This window comes from Sceloporus occidentalis, unplaced genomic scaffold, assembly GCF_023333645.1.
Source record: "Sceloporus occidentalis isolate IW3139 unplaced genomic scaffold, rSceOcc1.0.p SCAF_9, whole genome shotgun sequence".
NCBI lineage: Eukaryota > Metazoa > Chordata > Lepidosauria > Squamata > Phrynosomatidae > Sceloporus > Sceloporus occidentalis.
In genome coordinates, this window is record NW_028316989.1 from 13308030 (window position 1) to 13326151 (window position 18122).

The window sequence follows — 18122 nt, forward strand, 5'->3', positions numbered from 1 at the left end:
TATGCATGGCCATGTCACACAGCCATGCAATTCGTATTTCTTTTAATTAAAAAGGGGGGGGGATGTTGTGGCGCAAATACAAGTGGGGACGACAGTGGGGTCCTCCCCCCAAAAAAACGAATCCAAAAGATCCTGTTTCATAGTGAGAACGATGTCATGGTGGAATCGAATCAATGATCTGGATTGAAACCTCATTGCGAACCGGTTTAAATTATAAGTGGGAATGAGCCCTTTGAGTTATATTTCAATGCTGCCACCATGCAGCCAAAGTGTGGAGGAAGAGGGATGCCATGGGGTTATATTTACAAACCGGATTCTGTGTGCAGTTCCTTGTGTTGTGTCTGTTTCTGAGACATAGATAGTAACTGCATGGTTTGCGCTGGCATCTGAAGCGGCAGAGAATGCCAGATTAGCCTGACTTGGTGTTTGTTGTTTAAGACAAAAAAATAAAGTGGGGGAATTTCATGTGGAGGCCATTTCATGCTGACCTGCTAGAATTCAGCTGCATTCTTTTGCGACGTGGGTGCTGAGCGGAGCATTCAAATCTCCAGCTAATCTGCCAGCCAATGCTGAATGGTACAGATGAGGGAACAGGGATAATGGAAACACCTGACATCACTCTTCTAGAGCATTCAGCCCTGGGCACAGCCTGGCACAAGAGCAGCATATAAAGCTCTGGCTCTCGGGGCTTGCTGGAGTGTCTTCCTGCTCCTGCCTCCTTTGGGACCATCCCAAATGGATATCACCGTTCACCATCCCTTCTTCCGCAAGCCCCTGCTCTCCTCCGTCTTGCCCAGCCGCATCTTCAACCAGACTTTTGGGGAACACCTCCCCGAATCCGAACTGCTGCCCGTCTCCTCGGCTCTCAGCTCTTTCTTTTCGAAGCCTTTCATCCTAAGGAACCCTGGCTGGCTAGAAAACAGGTTCTCGGAGGTAAAAGGCCCCTCTTTAAGCTTGCCCTGAGTCTTGAGCATCCCCGATGCAGATGGAAGGGAGGTCCCCTGCCCTGTGTTGGTTAATGGGTTTGCTGTGTTTTTCGTAAGAGTTCAAGGTACAGATCTGGGCATTACCCTTTTAAAAGAGGGACACAACACACCATAAGAAACATAACTTAAGAAAACCAACAACTTCTCTTAAGTCCTGTTTCCACAAACAAACAGATTGTTTGGGAAAGTGTTGAAGGTTTTTAAGCAGAGGTTGGAAAGAGAGACACTTTAGCTGTGGATTCTTGCCCTGGTATGTATGTATATGCGCAGATGACCCTTGGGGGTATCTTCCAAATGTATGCTTTTGTGCCCTTAGGAACATCTTTTAGACTAGAATCACAAAACTGAATCCTACTTATGGGTTGTGTGTTTATGTGTATCTGTATATATATGCTTGTGTGTGTGTCCAAAACAAAGAGGACAGAGAGCACACATTAAAAAAACCAGTGTTTCAATTGACTTGAAAAGTTTGCTTATGAACAGTCCTGCATAAACCACTTTAGAATGGTTGTGTGGATCTCCCCAATGAAAAGTTCTTCTGCTGAAATGAACTGGAATTGTACAAGAGTTTGCATTTTCCTGGGATTTATGCAATTCATAATGGCTTGTAAACACCAAAATAGGATCAGATTTAGGTGGCCAGGTTCACATCCTGGAGGCTATATACTGAGAATACCATCCATCAACCCATTCCCCCAAAAGAATGTGGCCATTAACAAATATTGGATTACATCTGTGAATGATTAAAACTTTGGGAACTGTTTGAATGGCCATTCCTCTAGTTCATGACTGAAAACTAATATTATTATTGCCTCATTGCGGTTATTATTCACTCTACGCATGACGCTCCTTCACAGTGGACCATCTTTGTATTTCCGACTGCAACTCTTATAAATGCATCATGCATTTTCCTGCTATGTATTAACTTTGGTAGATTCTGTACAAAGATTTTTTAAAAGGCAAGAAGACAAGCAATGATTTATAATCCAATACAGAAATATCAAGGAGGAAATTGAGATATACCACAGAAAGGTCACTCTGAATGAAGAGCTCTGTTTTAAGCAAGATAAAAATATAACTGGGTTTCACATGGGTGAGTCTTCCACTGGCAAGGAGTTTCAAAGGAAAAAAATATGTCATTGGAGAACATAGAAAGTGATTTGTAAGCTTAGGAATCTGTAGAATGAGAGGCTTACATCAGGGTGAGAATTGTACAACCCTCAGATGATATTGGATTGCAACTCCCAGCAGCCTTAGCCAGCACAACCAATGGAGAGGATACTATGTTTTTATCTTTACTATGCTTGAATATATAGTTCATGGTTTCAAAGTGTTTAATTTTACTAATTTTAAATTGAAATGAAATTAGACTTTGAAAACTTTTGTAATACCTGTTGCTTTCGTTTTAGTTTCTTTTAATTTATCTTGTAAGCTGTCCTGGGTCCCATACTAGTCCCATATATTAAATAAATAAAGACTGAAAATCTGTAGACTGACCCCAACAATATTGTTATGAGAGAGAGAGAGAGAGAGAAACCTTTCTGTTGACATGCATAACTTAATAAATAGCCAGTTCTCCTTCCCATTTGTCTTTTTTAATAAGCTAAAAAGACCTATGTGTACTTGCATTTTCTCCTAGGAAATGCTCTTCCACCCACTGATCATTTCAGTTCCCTTTTCATTCAGTTTCTCTCTCCATGCCCTTATAAAGGTAAGTTGGTTTCATTACTTTTTCTGACTAAAATGTCCAGAATTGCAAGGGATTCTGGGAACTGCAGTCCACAAAGGTATCTTTTTCAGACTCATGTAGAATAACCTGCCATGGACTATGCCTCCATGTTTAAATATCTGTTTAATGCACAACACTTAGCAGCCATTGAACTAAATGGTACCATAGTCAACTAGAGTAGAACCACTGACTCCATTTGATTTACCTACATGTTGACTCACCATTCAATAACTGACTTAATGGGTCTACTCTAGTTAAGACTAACCAACAGGATTCCATCCAGTAAACATTATAATATTATTGCAACCGTCTAAAACCAGATTCTTTGTCCTCAGATGCGACTGGATAAGGACAAGTTTTCCGTGAACCTGGATGTGAAGCATTTCTCTCCCGAGGAGCTCAAAGTTAAAGTTTTGGGAGACATGATTGAAGTTAATGGAAAACACGAAGAGCGCCAGGTTGGTCTGATCTTGGCCTGAACAAGGCTGGCAGGGCGATGGGGTGGCAGTGCGGTAAGAAGAGCTAAAATGACCCATTCTAAACAAGATGGAGATGTGAATCTCGCCATATTAGATGTTACATGGAAGCAGTGCTGAGGACAGGAAGGTGTACTCATTGGCTTATTCCTCAATTCAACTCTCACTCAATGGGATGGAAGATTTTAGTTTCTCAATAGTTAAGTTTCATTGTACTATCCCAGAACTAGACCTGTATTGCAACCATTTGGTGACTTTGTCACCTGCACAGTTGTCAGTAATGTCCTCAAGTTTCAACCACTTGGCATTTACAAAAGACTTTTTAAACATCCCCTCCCAAAAATAGCTGAAACAGAAATGACCCCACAATTTTTTTTGAAGAGTAGGGCACTTTTAAAAATCCTGGTCAATGCAAATGTCAAGACGAAAGAATGGCCCATTGTTTTCAACAAACAATGAGATAGAGAAGCAGGTTTGCCCCATTGTGTGTGGTGAGGATTGGAATTCTCAATGGGATCAGGAAATGCTGGTCTTGATACATTAAACCTTAACCCCAATCCTAGTTCTCAGTATGTTGGAATTCTCCCCTGGGGCAGGGAAATCTATATGTGTCCGAAAATAACCTGGTACATAAGGGATATCTCTGAAAAGGCCAATGCGGAAACCTATGGAGGAACCACTGGTCCATCTAGTTCAGTGTTGCCAATTCCATCTGGCAGTGGCTAAAATTTCAGGCAGAAATTTATCTGGACCCAGCCATGTGACATCCTTAAACTGAAGGGACTGGGGACTGGGATTGAGTCCTACTGAATGGAAACAGTGGCATGAATGCTACTAGTTTTTCCAACCAAAGTAGACCCATTGGAGTGTTGAATGGAGAATCAACATTTACATTAACTCCATTGATTTAATGTAAAGGTGGGCTACATATGGCCCCATTTCACATCCCCCAAAGCACCTAGAACTCCTGAATTTTTTTTTAATGAAACAACCAAAAATAGCGCAAAAACTGTACCAAGCATGGCAGTTTAACCCCCATGCACCCTCCCAAAAGGCTACCCAATGCTGCAACCTCTTCAGGCCCTCTCTCAAATCAGAATGAAAATGAAGTCACTCCTGGTTCAGGAAGTGCTAGTGCGGTCCCTGTGGGAAGTTTAAGGGTGAAAAATTGCCCTCTTGTAGTTGCCTACCTCTGATTTAAGGGGTCTAGTTGGGATTGCCCAACAGGATTCAGGCCAAGTATTGTTCAGTCAGATATATTTTGTTGAGCACTGTTTTCTCACTACCCCACCCCTTTCTCTTCTCCTTCACACAGGATGAACATGGTTTCATCGCCAGAGAGTTCAACAGAAAGTACAAGATCCCAGCCGACGTGGATCCTCTCTCCATCACCTCCTCCCTCTCTTCGGACGGTGTCCTGACAGTGAATGGACCACGGAAACTAACTGAAGTCCCCGAGCGGACCATCCCCATTACAAGAGAGGAGAAAGCGGCCCTACCAGCCGGGCAGAAGAAGTAGACAGCTCTTTGAAACTGGCCCCTTTTATACCCAAGGAAGGCTCCCCACTGGACACAAGCAACAAGATGGCACTGCTGGCTAGCTGGTCTTATTTATTTGTGCTAAGAGAAACAAATGAGCTTAATTACTAACAAATAAAAACAACGAGTAAAGCATCGAGAGGCTTCTTCCCCTGGTTCTTTGGGGCAGGCTTAATTTGAAATAGGATGCTGCCCTAGGATGGAAAACTGATGGCAATAATTTAAAAATTATTAGCAATTCTGAACAACAGTCAGGTTTTGTTCGGTGACCAGAGTCAATTGCTATTTTAGCAAAACACATTACTAGTTTCTTCTATCCTTACCTGCACAGCTAAACATCTTCAATTGCCAGCCCTTTGCAGAATGCACAAAGAAAAAGAAAACAAGTAGAATTAAAAATATATTGGGAGATACAAGAATCAGGAAGAATCCTCTCCTCACTCTGGTGCATTTTTACATTGATTTATTTACAGACACATTTTCTGAGTTGCTACCCAGCAGCCCAGCAGCTAATCTCAGAGGAGAGAAATGGAGAGGGCAATTGGATCTTGTAAGCAGAGTCTTCCAGCTGCCCAGGTTGTCCCAAGACAGGCTAGAGCCCCCTCTAATCCTACTGTTTCCGTGGCGTTCCTACTGAATCCTTGGGCATCCTCTCAGCCAAGGAATGGTCTGGCCTGCCATGTGGAGGCTCATAATCTATCATGTAACACGAACGAGCCGTTGGCTTGATAGGAGGAGGCTCCAGCTCTGGCTGGTGTCCAGGGAACCAGTGAGGTTCTCGCGTAACTCCTTAGGAAAGAGAAAGAGAGAGAGAGAGAGAGGAGCTCAAAGGGTGTGCCTGACTACTGAAAACAAAGTCAAAGACCTCAGATGACATGTCACACAGCCCAAAGAGGTTTTCCTGTTTGATCATAAGGACACAGCAGGTGTTATAGACAGGTGGAGTTGTTCACCTTTCCTGTTTGTGTCTCAGCAGAACCACATGTGGCATCTCATCTCTTACAAAATGGAATTTGTAAGAATATTAGGGGTACTTTGTTCCTTGCCTTTTAAATCCTGGACTTTCACACACTCATGGTTCCCTCCGCAACCCTCACCACTTTTGAAATAGAACCAGATGTCAAGGTTATACGATGAAAACTTTGGAGGGATGGTGGTGCAATAGTTCATTTACAGCAGGGGCGGGGGAAATGTGTTCCAAGATCCAAATGCACCCCTGGGCTCCAATTATATGGCCCTCAAAGCCCACCAGAACCACAGACCCCCCAAAGAAGTTAAAGGCCAAATTTCCCATTATATTTTTTTACCTCAAATGTCTCCAAACAGTGCCATACCAGAAGCATATGCTTTGGTTGCAATGATCTCCTGCCACAGGTCCCCAACGCCCCAACTTTTAAAAAAATGGCAGGGGTTTTAAAAAGGCAAATGATAGTGATGCTGCATTACCTTTAGCATGCGGGAGTAAAAATGAGCCATCGCCACAGCTGCTCACACAATTTAAAACCTCAAATTGCGAGCACAACTGGCTGCACTTTCTGGTGGTTATACTCCTTTGCTGTGGCACATTTGCACCCCACTCACTTTTTATATGAAATGCTTACTTCGTTATTGACATTTTAGTATGACCTTTGGCTCCTCAAAATCCTATTTACTGAAGTATTTCTAACATCTCATAGGCAGACAGTGTGCATATAGCCTGCCTTCTTATTTTGATTTAAATGTTAGAAATACTTCAGTAAATGGGATTCAGCATCGAGGCAGGAATTAAAAGTCCTCAAGTTCTCCTTGCTACCCCGCAATTCTATGCCCAGCTTTCCATTCTGTGCACCTACTTCTTGTACTGTGAGGCATTTCCTTGGAATAGTCCTTGGAGTAGGTGGACTCGAAGCAGTGAGCATACTGAAAGGGAAAGCACAGATTGAATTCAGGTTTATTTACGAAACCATCTTCATTAAAGCAGGTTGAACCTTTCAGAGATTTTATCACTAATGCATCTCCATTTACAAGTCCTTTCCCACACTGAATCAAAGCTCAGTAGAAGCAATGGATATAATTGGATGGAAAGGATATTAAATACAACTGATCAACATGCGCTTACTAACAAGCAAACCTCATTACTACAGGCAGCAGAATGTGCCCCTGAAAACAAGCACTGATTGCAAAAGGGGAAAAGAAACCCAGAACTGCAGAGAAAGAGATAGCAAGCAGTGAAAGCAACTTACATAGAGGGCTCTCAATATTACATTTTTGGATTATGCCTCCCCCATATCAAGCTTTGAGTTGTATGTAAGGGCCATTAAGTGATATCTCAATTAGACAGAGCCTGGGAAGTGTCTTTTTGGATTAACCCTCTCATAGCTACATGGAGGAGTCTGGGAGGAGTACTTCAAAAAGTCAGTTTTCCAGATCCTGCCTAGCTTAAAAGCTAAATTACACCAGAACAAATATTTTATCTAGAATAAATTAAACACACTGCTGTAACAGATTGGGCATCATGTGGCCCTCCAGTTATTGTTGGACTGCAAGTCCCAGAAGCCCTAGTCAGCAATGCTAGGGTTTGTCAATTCTATATGTTCATATCCTATATTAAACCCATCTAATAACCCCTAGGAAATTAATAAGTTGGCAGGTGACTTGAAGAGACATACACACACACACAGTATGATTGAAAATTTCCCAGAAAATCTATCCCACATCTCAGATACCAATGTCTTGAGAGACCTTCTCAGGGAGGCAACTACTACAGTTAAGATTTTAGACTGGGAATGGGAATACTTTGGTCCTCCAGATGTTTGGGATGACACAACTCCCACAGTCCCTTTCCATTGACCATGATGCTTGAGATGTCTGGAAATCAATGCTTAAAGCATTTGGATCACCATTTGGAGGGCGTCAAGAGGCTCTATATGTTCAATGCAAACCACAGTGGAAGGATAGGAGATGGCCTTCTAACCTGAGAAGGGAGAGGTTTTGGCTGTAGCACTCTCCGAATGTCGTAACGGTCCTCGTTCCAGTTCCCCAGGAGGGTTTTGTTGGCGTACATGTCCTCATTGGTGGTGCACCTCCATCCATACTGGAAGAACTTGGAGGTGCTGTTCCAGTCTGTCCACACTTCTCCATGGCCATTGGCGTGCAATAAACAGCCATGAAGAGGGTTGAAGAAGCAAGAGAAGGACATGGCCTAGGAAGAGACAAAAGAGCAGGTTAGAGACAGGCAGCCAGTCTTATCACGGAGGGCATGGATACAGTGCAAACTATGGTCTGTTCTATACCATAGTTTGAAGTGACAGCTTCAATCCTAAACACATTTGCTAGGGGTTAGAATGAAATGTCGTGAGACTTTCCTGTGAGTCAACATACGCACAACTGCACTGTCATGCTGCAGTATTAGAGAGCTCTTGTAGCACCTTTGAGACTAACTGAAAGAAAGAAGTTGGCAGCATGACTACAATAGACTACAATCTACTTCCTCAGAGGCTTCTAAGGAAGTAGACTTAAGTCTACAAAAGCCCATTATGCCAACTTCTTTCTTTCTGTTAGTTTCAAAGGTGCTACAATAATAATAATAATAATAATAATAATAATAAACTACAAATTAAAATGAAAATAGTACAAGAGCTCCATACATACTCATTCCACAGACTAACACAGCTATATCTTTGAATTTTACTACAATATTAGGTGCACTTCAAATCAGAGGGAAAATCCATTTGAAATCAGTTTGACTTCTCTTATGAATCCATCTGCATTTGTAGGCATGGCATACCTGTAGTGTAGCTAAGCCCAAAGGAAAACACAGGTCTAGAGTTTACAAATGCATCTTTTTCCATTCAGCTATTTGACTTTCATTTAACGTGGCTGATTTGTTTCTGTTGTGTGCCTTCCTGACTTATGGCAACCCTAAGGGGAGCCTATCATGGAGTTTTCTTGGCACAATTTAGACAGAAAAAGCCTTTGACTTTGTTGTATTCAGAGGAGGCTTGTCATGGTCTTTCCCTGAGGCTGAGAGCATGTAAACTAATGGGTTTACATGCTTGAGCCAGGATTCAAACCCTGGTCTCTCAAAAAGACGCGGGTTAAATGAGTCTCGCGCATGGTCCCACTTTCCAAATTGCCTCAAGTGGGAACCATGGTCATTTGAACCGGTTCAAACCAATTTGCGATCTGGTTTAAAAGGCAGTGGGAACGAGGCCCCTGGGATTCAGCTGCAAAATACCTCCGAGTCTGAAGTTGTTGTGTAAGAAGTACTGGACTCATCCATATCCAACACCCCTTTGTCGGTTTACTCCGTTCTTAAACAGAGTTTGCTCTTACGATATCGGATCAAGGGCGAATCTGGATTAGAGGAGGGCTGTGAATGGTGTTGCGAGGATCTTGGCCTCCCTGACCAAGGAAATGGAGGAGGCAGCCAGCAAAGCTGCCCAGTTTGTGATGCAAGTCCCTGGTCATCGGCTGGGTCTGATGTCAGAGGCCTCAGAGCATCTCTAGCCTCCTTTCATCCTAAATGGCTTCAGCTGCCCTTTGCCACTCAGGCCCAAAACACACGGCAGAAGTACCATATATTCGACTATGAGTCGACCTCATATATAAGCCGAGAGCACGTTTTGGGGGCAAAAGCATGGATTTTTGATATGACCCATCATGGATAAGTCGAGGGTAAAACTTAGGGTCATTTAATGAAGGATGGAAAGGACGAAGTAAAGGAAAACAATGCCAAAGAACATACAAACTTCCAGCAGCGATAACTATTAGTTCATATACTAAAGGCTGGATGGAGGAGAGAATAGAAGAGGGTCAGTGCTTCCAGGGCAGAGCAAACTCTTGCCTTTCACCATATATATATATATATATATCATTAAATCAAGTCAGGTTATTTGGGTCCATTTTTAAACCTAAATGTCTAGGCTTATACATGAGTGTCTATACAGGAACCCAGAGTTTGAGACCCTTTTAACTGCCCTGGCTCAAGGGCTAGGGAATGCTGGGAAGTGTAGTTTTGAGAGACATTGAGCCTTCTTTGTTTCTGGTGCCACAATTGAACTACAATTCCCAGGATTCCCTAGCAGCACTGAGCCAAGGCAGTTGAAGAAGGGCGTCTCAAACTGGGTTATTTCTGCGGTTTTGGACCCAAAAAGACTGGATGCAGACTGGGGAAATAATAACCCGGTTTGGAAGCGCTTTAAGTCTTTGTCTGGCTCATGGCTATGGAATTCTGGGAGTTGGAGTTTGTTGTGGGGCCAACAAACTCCAACTCCCAGAATTCCATAGCAGAGAGCCAGACAACGTTAAAGCGCTTCCAAACCGGGTTATTTCCCCAGTCTGGATCCAGCCTGTGTTCCATTATTATTGCAACTCTCTCAAATGTTTCAAAGTGGTGCTAAACCGCATTAATTCCTCAGTGCGGACGCACCCCAGGCCAAAGCTTCCTCCACTCTCAGGCTCCCGCAGAAAGCGTGGGGTCCGTTGCCATAGCAACCGCCCCTCAGAGAAAGCGCGCGCCGGAAGTGACGCAAAAAGCGCTGCTGCTGCCGCCGACGCCGACTTCCGGTCTGACTTGAGGCGAGGCTGGGAGGGAGGAGGAATCGGCCAGTGCCAGAGCGCTTTAACCGCCCTGGCTCAGTGCTGGGAGTTGTAGTTCCTTGTGGCACTCGATGCCTCCCGAAACTACACTTCCCAGCATCCCCTGGCCCTTGAGCCAGGGCAGTTGAAAGCGGTCTCAAACTGGGCTATTTCTGCAGTGTGTTTGGGATTCTGTGGTTGGAATGGACTTTTAAGGGCTGGCAGTTTCAACCCCCTTCTCCTGCCATGCAGGAACTCCCAAGCAAAGCATCCCCATTGGCAGATGGCCACCCAGCCTCTGCTGAAAGGCCTCCGAAGGAGGAGACTCCATGGCTCTCCAAGGGAGCCTCTTCCTCTGTTTAATAGCCCTAACTCTCAGGAGGCTCCTCCTAATGTTGAGCTGGAATCTCTTTTCCTTTATCTTGCATCCATTGCTCTCTTTTCCTGTTCTCTGGAGCAGCAGAAAACAAGCTTGCTCCCTCCTCAGTATGGCATCCCTTCAAGTATTTAAACAGGGCTCTCATATCCCCTCTTAACCTTCTCTTCCCCAGGCTAAACATCCCCAGCTCCCTAAGTATCCCCTCTTAAGGCATGGCTCCCAGACCCTTCAGCGTCTTGACCGCCCTTCTCTGGAATGACACTCCAGCCTCTCCATAATATCCTTTCTGAATTGTGTTGCCCAGAACTGGACGCAGTATTATTATCCCAGGTGAGGCTTAAGCAAAGCAGAATAGAATGGGGCTACTGCATCCCTTGATCTAGAGACGCTTCACTACCCTAAATAACTAAGGACTAAGAAGCAGAGCCCTCCCTCCTCCAGTCCATCTGCCTTAGTCCAGGCCTCAGAGGGAGAGATATTAATAATAATAATAATAATAATGTTTATATTTCCTGCCTCTCCAAAGATTGAGGTGGGATTACAACAATAGAATAATACAAGATGCCAGTCTGAGAGCCTTTAGGACTGTAAATGAATAATATTGATGCAGCCTAGAATCGCATTGTCCTTTTTAGCTGCCGCGTCACACTGTTGACTCATGTTCAGCTTGCGGTCTATTGAGGGAGGCAGGGAGGGAGAGACATCTGAAAGTGACTTCTTCTCCACTGCTGTCCTTCCTGCCGCTGTCCAAAATATTTTGGAAGGCATGTCTGTGTGTTTAGATAAAGGCCTGTTACAGACAGCCAAAATAAAGTTGCTTCGAGTCACAGTGGAGGTATGATGTTTCAATGATGCATGCGTCCTAAGAGTTCAGAAGTCACACCAAAGCCACGCTCCAGCCCTAAGAATTGGAGCGTGGCTTTGGTGTGGCTTCTGGACTCTTAGGATGCATGCATCATTGAAACACTGTACCTCCACTGTGACTTGAAGCAGCTTTATTTTGGCTGTCTGTAACAGGCCAAAGACTCAATGAGTTTGCTTGTGCGCTTCTTGAATTTCTCATCCTGTCCTAAAGAAGGGGATATTTGCTCTGGCAATCTCCTTTTAAGCCATGCTGACTTGAGCCTATGATGCCATAGAGAGAGTTTGGAGAAGTTATCTTTGTGGACCACTGCTTCCCGAATGCTATGCTAGCTGATGGATTCAGGAGACTGTGCCCCAAAAAGATAACTTTCCCAAGGTATGAGGTATTGTCAGAAGCAGTGGCGTTTTGCAAACCTTGTGCGACTTAGGATGATGTCTTTGAAACCAGCCTGACTTTTCCTCCTCCTTCCGTCAAAGGCTTCTTCACCATGGATCTCCTCCATCGTCAGCCTTTGGTTCTCCTGGTGGGAGAAGGAAATTTTTCCTTCTCAGCTGGTTTGTGCGGAGCAAAGGGTTGTGAGGCTCACATCGTTGCTACCTGCTACGAGACTGAAGAGACCGTTTCTAGACAAGCCCTTGCTAAATCCAATATACAATACCTGAAGAAAAGAGGTAAGAAGGGTGACAAAGAAAAACAATGGTTGTGTGACTGTCTTTGGAGACGAAGGCTTTCATAGTTTTCTGTGCGTTTTTCAGGCTGTGTGGCCATGTTCTAGAAGACTTTATTCCTGACGTTTCACCAGCATCTGTGGCTGGCATCTGAAGATAGATATATAATTGTATATCTCATATATAGGATCTGAAGATATAGGATCTGAAGATGCCAGCCGCCTGTCTTATCTAATTTGTCCCATCTGTTTATGTTCCTTTTTATACCAGGGGCCGAAGTTCACTTTTGTGTTGACTGCACAAAACTACAGGAGCACTTCTTGCCAACCGAGAGGAATTTTGACCGCATCTATTTCAACTTCCCTCACTGCGGGAGAAAAGCTGGAGTGAAAAGAAACAGGGAGCTTCTCGCCATGTTTTTCTGCAGGCGAGTACAAAATGACTGTCTGCTCGTTTTCTGTTACAACACTATTTTCCAAGCTATTACTAATTCACTAATTTCCATGCTATTACTACTATATATCAGGGACTCTGCTCTCAGAATATGTGAACACAAACCAGCTATGTCTGCCATTGCTTTTTCAGCACAGTGATGCTCAATTTCTCAATTTTGAATGCTTCACATAAAACCGTGGTGCAGAATGATGATTTTCCCCTCCTTGATGTATCAGAGACAGGTAATATTTTTGTGCCATATCACTACCATGTGGTTCTTTCCTGGAAACTCACCACAGGCCAGCAGCCAATGACCAGGGATCAGCACTGGTCCATGGACCACCACTTTGAGTAGCACTGTTATCGCGGACAAGCAAAGAGAATTTGACTTGAGGGTTTCAGTGAGGAAGGAGAACAAGGAAGAGACCAACTTGGAGCGGATCCCCCTTTTTGCCTTTTTCCTAACCTTCTCTTAGTTACAGGGACTATAAAAATTTTAGAAAGGTGTTTCTGAAGTCTTATAAGAAAATGTGAATGCTTTATAAGGATATAAGAAGAATTGTGCTGGATCAGACCAAAGGTTTGTTTTGCCATGGTCAGGCACTGACAGGGAAGCAGGTGGCGGCAATGCAGAAGCAAAATTTCACCCGGGGAAATTTTGAATGAACAGTTGCACCCAGTGGGTACAAATTCAGTGCCAGTCCCTGGAACAAAATTGCTGGTCCTCCAAATCACACAGCCTGGGGAGCACTATTTTCTCATCATCAGGTGGGAATATCCTTTCCTCCCCTTCCCACCCTTGTCTAGAGACTTATCAGAATTAGCTGAAAAAGTCAGTGATTTGCTGCACCAGCCCCAAGAGAAAGCCACTTGTCTGTTCTTCCTGCAGCTGTGCAAAGGTCCTGGCAGAGAAAGGAGAGGTCCATGTGGCGCTTTGCAGAGGACAGGGTGGGACCCCTGCCGACCAGCCGATGAGGGAGTGGCACAACAGCTGGCAAGTCGTGGCTATGGCAGCAGAGGCGGGATTCATCCTCAGTGACATTCATCCGTTTCACATCAGGGATACTCATGGATATACATGTACAGGCTACAGGTAAGCTGTGACCACTACACAGTGACCATGGAAAGAATATTTCCTGGGATCTTCCATACTGCTGATATGTTATCTTTGCCCTTCTGCTGGGATCTTTGCCCTATTAATGTGGCATTACTTCTCCAAAGCATTCTGCTGGAGTCTCATCTCTGCAATTGAATGTAAACCGGCCAAAGTGTCTGTGAACAAGATTTCTATAATGTACTTTTGAAGCCTGTAATAATTGTAACTCATGTAACTCACTTTCATTGTTCTAATGGAAAGCAACTGCTTGTTTGCTCATAAGAAACTTGCCCTTTTATTTGTAGGAGTCAGGATAAATCATTCTGTGTGGAAGGCGCCTTGAACCACATATTCACGAGAAGTTTCCATTTTCATCACCCTGGGCCTGTGATCCGTCACACAGAATTGGGAGGCAAGACTGTTTCCTTCTGTGTTCCAGAGATATTTCTAGATAAAATAAACAGGTATGCAGCCAAGATTCCAAATCCTATTAATTTGGCCATGCACAGCGCAACCAGTCAGCTGCTGAATGGAAAATTCAGAGGATCTTAATCCTGAGGTACATTTGGAATTGCAGCCTAATCCTCACCATGTTTTCTTGGGCGTAAATTCCATTGACTTCAGATACATATGCATCTATGTACATTTGGTACTGCAATCTACTCTTATTCATCATGTATAAAATATAGTGTGGTTTAATAGATTCCCATTCCAGGAAGAGTTACATTCAGTTCCTGGCTTATGGAATATGCAGCTTTGGACAAGTTACTGTTCTTGTCATAATGTGCTGTTGCTGGAAAGAGGTTTCTTTCTTTCACCCGTGAGGAGATCAATTCATCCCATATGGCTTGGGACAAGAAGAGAAGTTTGCAGCCAGAGAGTCTTTCTTTTCTGTGAAACGGGAATATTGGTGAATGGGCTGAGTACCATGGAACATTTTACAGATCTGGTACTGTGTGAATGATTTGCTGTTTTTTAAAACGGTTTCAGTGATTTATCTAATGTAATTTTTTTTGCTATTTTAAATAGGGGCTTTCTAGATGGGAATTCAGAACATCCTGTAAGAACAATAAACGAAAAGCTAATTGATGAACTCAGCAAATCGTTCCCAGTTCAGAAAGTTCAATCATCCCTTCCCTTGGTATTCCAAGATAGTTACAACTCTCCTTTCTCTTTGGATGGCTTTTGGATGGTTCCCGTTGTAATAAGAATCCCAGATCCTGAGCCTGTGGTTAACAGAACCGCAAGCGAAACAGAAGCCTTCGCCCTTCCTTCTGGTTTTTTTCCTGGCTTGGAGCGTACTGATCAAGGGAACAAGGAAAGGTACTGGCTCTTGGGGAGATACTATCTCAGACCTTCTCTGCTACCTTCTCTTCACACAGCTTTTCAAGAAGCAGACTTTCCTCTTGGGGCTTTCCTGGCACTGAGTGGATTGGCTTTTAGGAAATGCAAGATTTCTGCCCATTCGCTGCCCATTTTTCATGAAACTGTCTTTATTTGTTTGGTGAATAAGGGCTCAGAAGATGTGTGTTCCCAGCTCCTTGCAGAAAACCTTACAAGGACTTTAAACTCCCTCCTCCAATCTTCAGGTGGCAAGGTAGACTGTACAACAGATGAGCCAAGAACACTATTCGACTGTACAACAGATAAGCCAGGAACATTAGCCCGCAATGTTTTTCTGACTCCTGAACCTCAGTTTCATAAATTGAAATACTTTATCACTGTGGCCCTGGATTCCTCTGATCAGGTCCCAAAGAGACTTTGTGTAGGGACAATAAATACAGTTCCATGGCATCCGACAAGCATTGATCACATAATAGTTTATGCTTCATTGAATCTCGATCTTCTGGCCATGCAAGTATGTGGAATCGCTGACTGGCGCATGCTCTGGACCTCTGACAGACATTTCCTCCCACAGTTTGCAGGAGGGCGTTTAGGGCCCTTCAAGAGCTTTTCACTCTATCCGCCTTCCTATCTGCATGACGTCAGTTTCTGGGTTCCCAAATCAGGAGAATTCAATGAAATCCAGCTCCACGCCATTGCCAGGCATGTGTCTGGTGAAACAGTGGTGTCTGTCCAACTGCTTGACAGCTTCTTGAACCCGGACACAGGCCAAACCAGCCGCTGCTACAGGGTCACTTACCAATCTTGTGACAAAGCGCTCACAGGGAAGCAGGTGGCAGCAATGCAGATGAAGCTGAGGAGGGAAATACAGAATTGTCTGCATGTGACTCTGAGGTAGTTCTTCATCCTCCTTCTCTGGAGACAGATGTGGCCAGAGACTTCATTGGGTTGGTGTTGGGTGCCCTCAAGTCATTTCCCACTTATGGTGAACCTAAAGTGGCCATATTATGTGGGGTTTCTTGGCAAGATTGGTTCGGGGGGTTGCTTCGCCTTCCTCTGAGGCTGAGAGAGTGTGACTTGCTGAAGATCACTCAGTGGGAAGTGGAAGGCTTTCATGGCTGGCATCCATAGTTTTTTATGGGTTTTTCGAGCTATGTGGCCATGTTGTATAAGGGTTTATTCCTGAAGTTTCACCAGCATTTGAAGATGCCAGCCACAGACATTGGTGAAACGTCAGGAATAAACTCTTCTAGAACATGGCCACGTAGTCCGAAGAACCCACAAAAACCTATGTCACTCAATGGGTTTCCATGGCTGAGCAGGAATTCGAACCCTGGCCAAGGTGAGGAGGGAAGTACAGCACAGTCTGACCATGACTCTGAGGCTGAGCCTGGTCAAAACCAAAATGAAGAGCTGAGCGCCGTAAATGAAAGAAACAAAGAGAAGAAGAAGAAAGGAAGGGATGGATAGAATGCTGCCTTGTCTCTTAAAGATTTCTGCACCTATCTCAAAATGCTTCTTACTGAAAGTCTTTTTAACTTTTTTGCTTTCCTTAATAATTGTGGCTGTCTAGGAAGAGTTGCTCTTTGATAAATATAAAGAAGAAGATTTTTTTAAAAATCATGAATTTTATTTATATTTAATTATTGCCCTATGTATTGTAATACAAATATTGCGTAGAGATGCAGCTTAATATGTGTATTTTGTGTCACGATTGTGTTTGGAATATGTTGTAGCCTTGAGCTGTGAGAAGAGGCGGGTAAGAAATAATAATAATAATAATAATAATAATTAGTATTAGTATTGTTAAGAAAGGCAGGGACAAAACATGAAATAAACACAAATGTTTTCTTTAAAGAAAAATGCAGTCAGCTCTCTGTATCCAAGGATTTTTCACCATGGATTCAGCCGTTCACCGGTTACAAATACTCCCAAAAGATATAAAGTCCAATAAGCAAGCCTTGATTTTTGCTGTTTTATATAAGGGACACCATTTTACTATGCCATTGCATTTAATGGGACTTGAGCATCCACAGATTTTGGTATCCATCAGCGCGGGGGGGGGGGGGGTCCTGAAACCAAATTGTGGTGGATACCACTTTAGACAATTGTACTAAAAACAAATTCCTACATTTTAAAAGCCTTTATAACATAAAGATCAAAGACAGGCACTCCCAGAGCATGCACACATGTGAAGCTGGCAATGCAAAAAAGAGGAGTGACAAAATCCGGACATATTTATAACATCATTCTTTGCAAATGACTCTAACCTTTATTTTTAGGGAGGATTACTGCAGTTGTCCCTTTGGCTAAAATGAGAGACTGACAGGAGTCCCGAAGCCACTTTCTCTGTTCAGCTTGAACTGGTCTCAGCGTAACTGGGAGCAAGGAAAGAGCCTTGAGCCTGGTCTGATGCCAGCCAGCCCTCGGCTGAGGAATTCACAGGTTCACCTTGCGCTATTATCATTATTATTATTATTATTATTAAGATTTATTTATAAAGCGCTGTCCATTTACACAGTGATGTACATACGATCAGTTGAGAATAGAATAGAATAAACCTGCCTATGGTTTAAACTCTACAAAAAATAATGAAACATACTTCTTTTTGGAAAATGTGGGAGATTAACCACATTAAATCTAATAAAATTATTAACCAGATAAAAGCTTTGGTTAATACAATACATAATATAATATATGTGTGTGTGTGTGTGTGTATCTATCTATCTATCTATCTATCTATCTATCTATCTATCTATCTAATGTGTGTATTATGTATATATTATAATGTGTGTGTATTATATATATATATATATATATATATACACACATACATAGTGTGTACATGTATTATATATGTATGTGTGTATATATATAATATAGTGTACATGTATTGTGTGTGTGTATATATATATATATAGTGTGTGTGTACATGTATTTTATATATATGTGTATATATATATATATATCTATAGTGTGTGTGTACATGTATTTTATATATATATGTGTGTGTGTGTGTGTATATATATATATATATATATATATA

At 43.0% G+C, this 18122-nt stretch overlaps 3 protein-coding genes across 4 annotated transcripts; 2 read left to right on the forward strand and 1 right to left on the reverse strand.

The window, feature by feature from the left end:
• The first annotated feature begins 633 nt into the window (after positions 1-633).
• Positions 634-4861, forward strand: LOC149306938 (alpha-crystallin B chain-like). Its single transcript, XM_089537433.1, has 3 exons — positions 634-933; positions 3051-3173; positions 4507-4861. The coding sequence occupies exons 1-3, from the start codon at positions 736-738 to the stop codon at positions 4708-4710; spliced, it is 525 nt and encodes a 174-aa protein (XP_089393559.1). The 5' UTR covers positions 634-735; the 3' UTR covers positions 4711-4861.
• Positions 4792-10242, reverse strand: CFAP68 (cilia and flagella associated protein 68). Its single transcript, XM_089537434.1, has 4 exons — positions 10141-10242; positions 7684-7911; positions 6563-6629; positions 4792-5519 (listed from the first exon to the last, which is right to left on the reverse strand). Exons 2-4 carry the CDS (start codon positions 7906-7908, stop codon positions 5341-5343), a joined length of 471 nt encoding a protein of 156 aa, XP_089393560.1. The 5' UTR covers positions 7909-7911; positions 10141-10242; the 3' UTR covers positions 4792-5340.
• A 47-nt stretch (positions 10243-10289) lies between these two features.
• FDXACB1 (ferredoxin-fold anticodon binding domain containing 1) lies at positions 10290-17692 on the forward strand. Of its 2 annotated transcripts, none has more exons than XM_089537431.1 (6): positions 10290-10998; positions 12010-12204; positions 12472-12628; positions 13526-13729; positions 14038-14196; positions 14762-17692. In XM_089537431.1, exons 2-6 carry the CDS (start codon positions 12021-12023, stop codon positions 15972-15974), a joined length of 1917 nt encoding a protein of 638 aa, XP_089393557.1. In that variant the 5' UTR covers positions 10290-10998; positions 12010-12020; the 3' UTR covers positions 15975-17692. The 2 variants fall into 2 exon arrangements, with proteins under 2 accessions (XP_089393557.1, XP_089393558.1); XM_089537432.1 differs by lacking the exon at positions 10290-10998 and adding an exon at positions 11701-11908.
• The last annotated feature ends 430 nt before the right edge of the window (positions 17693-18122 follow it).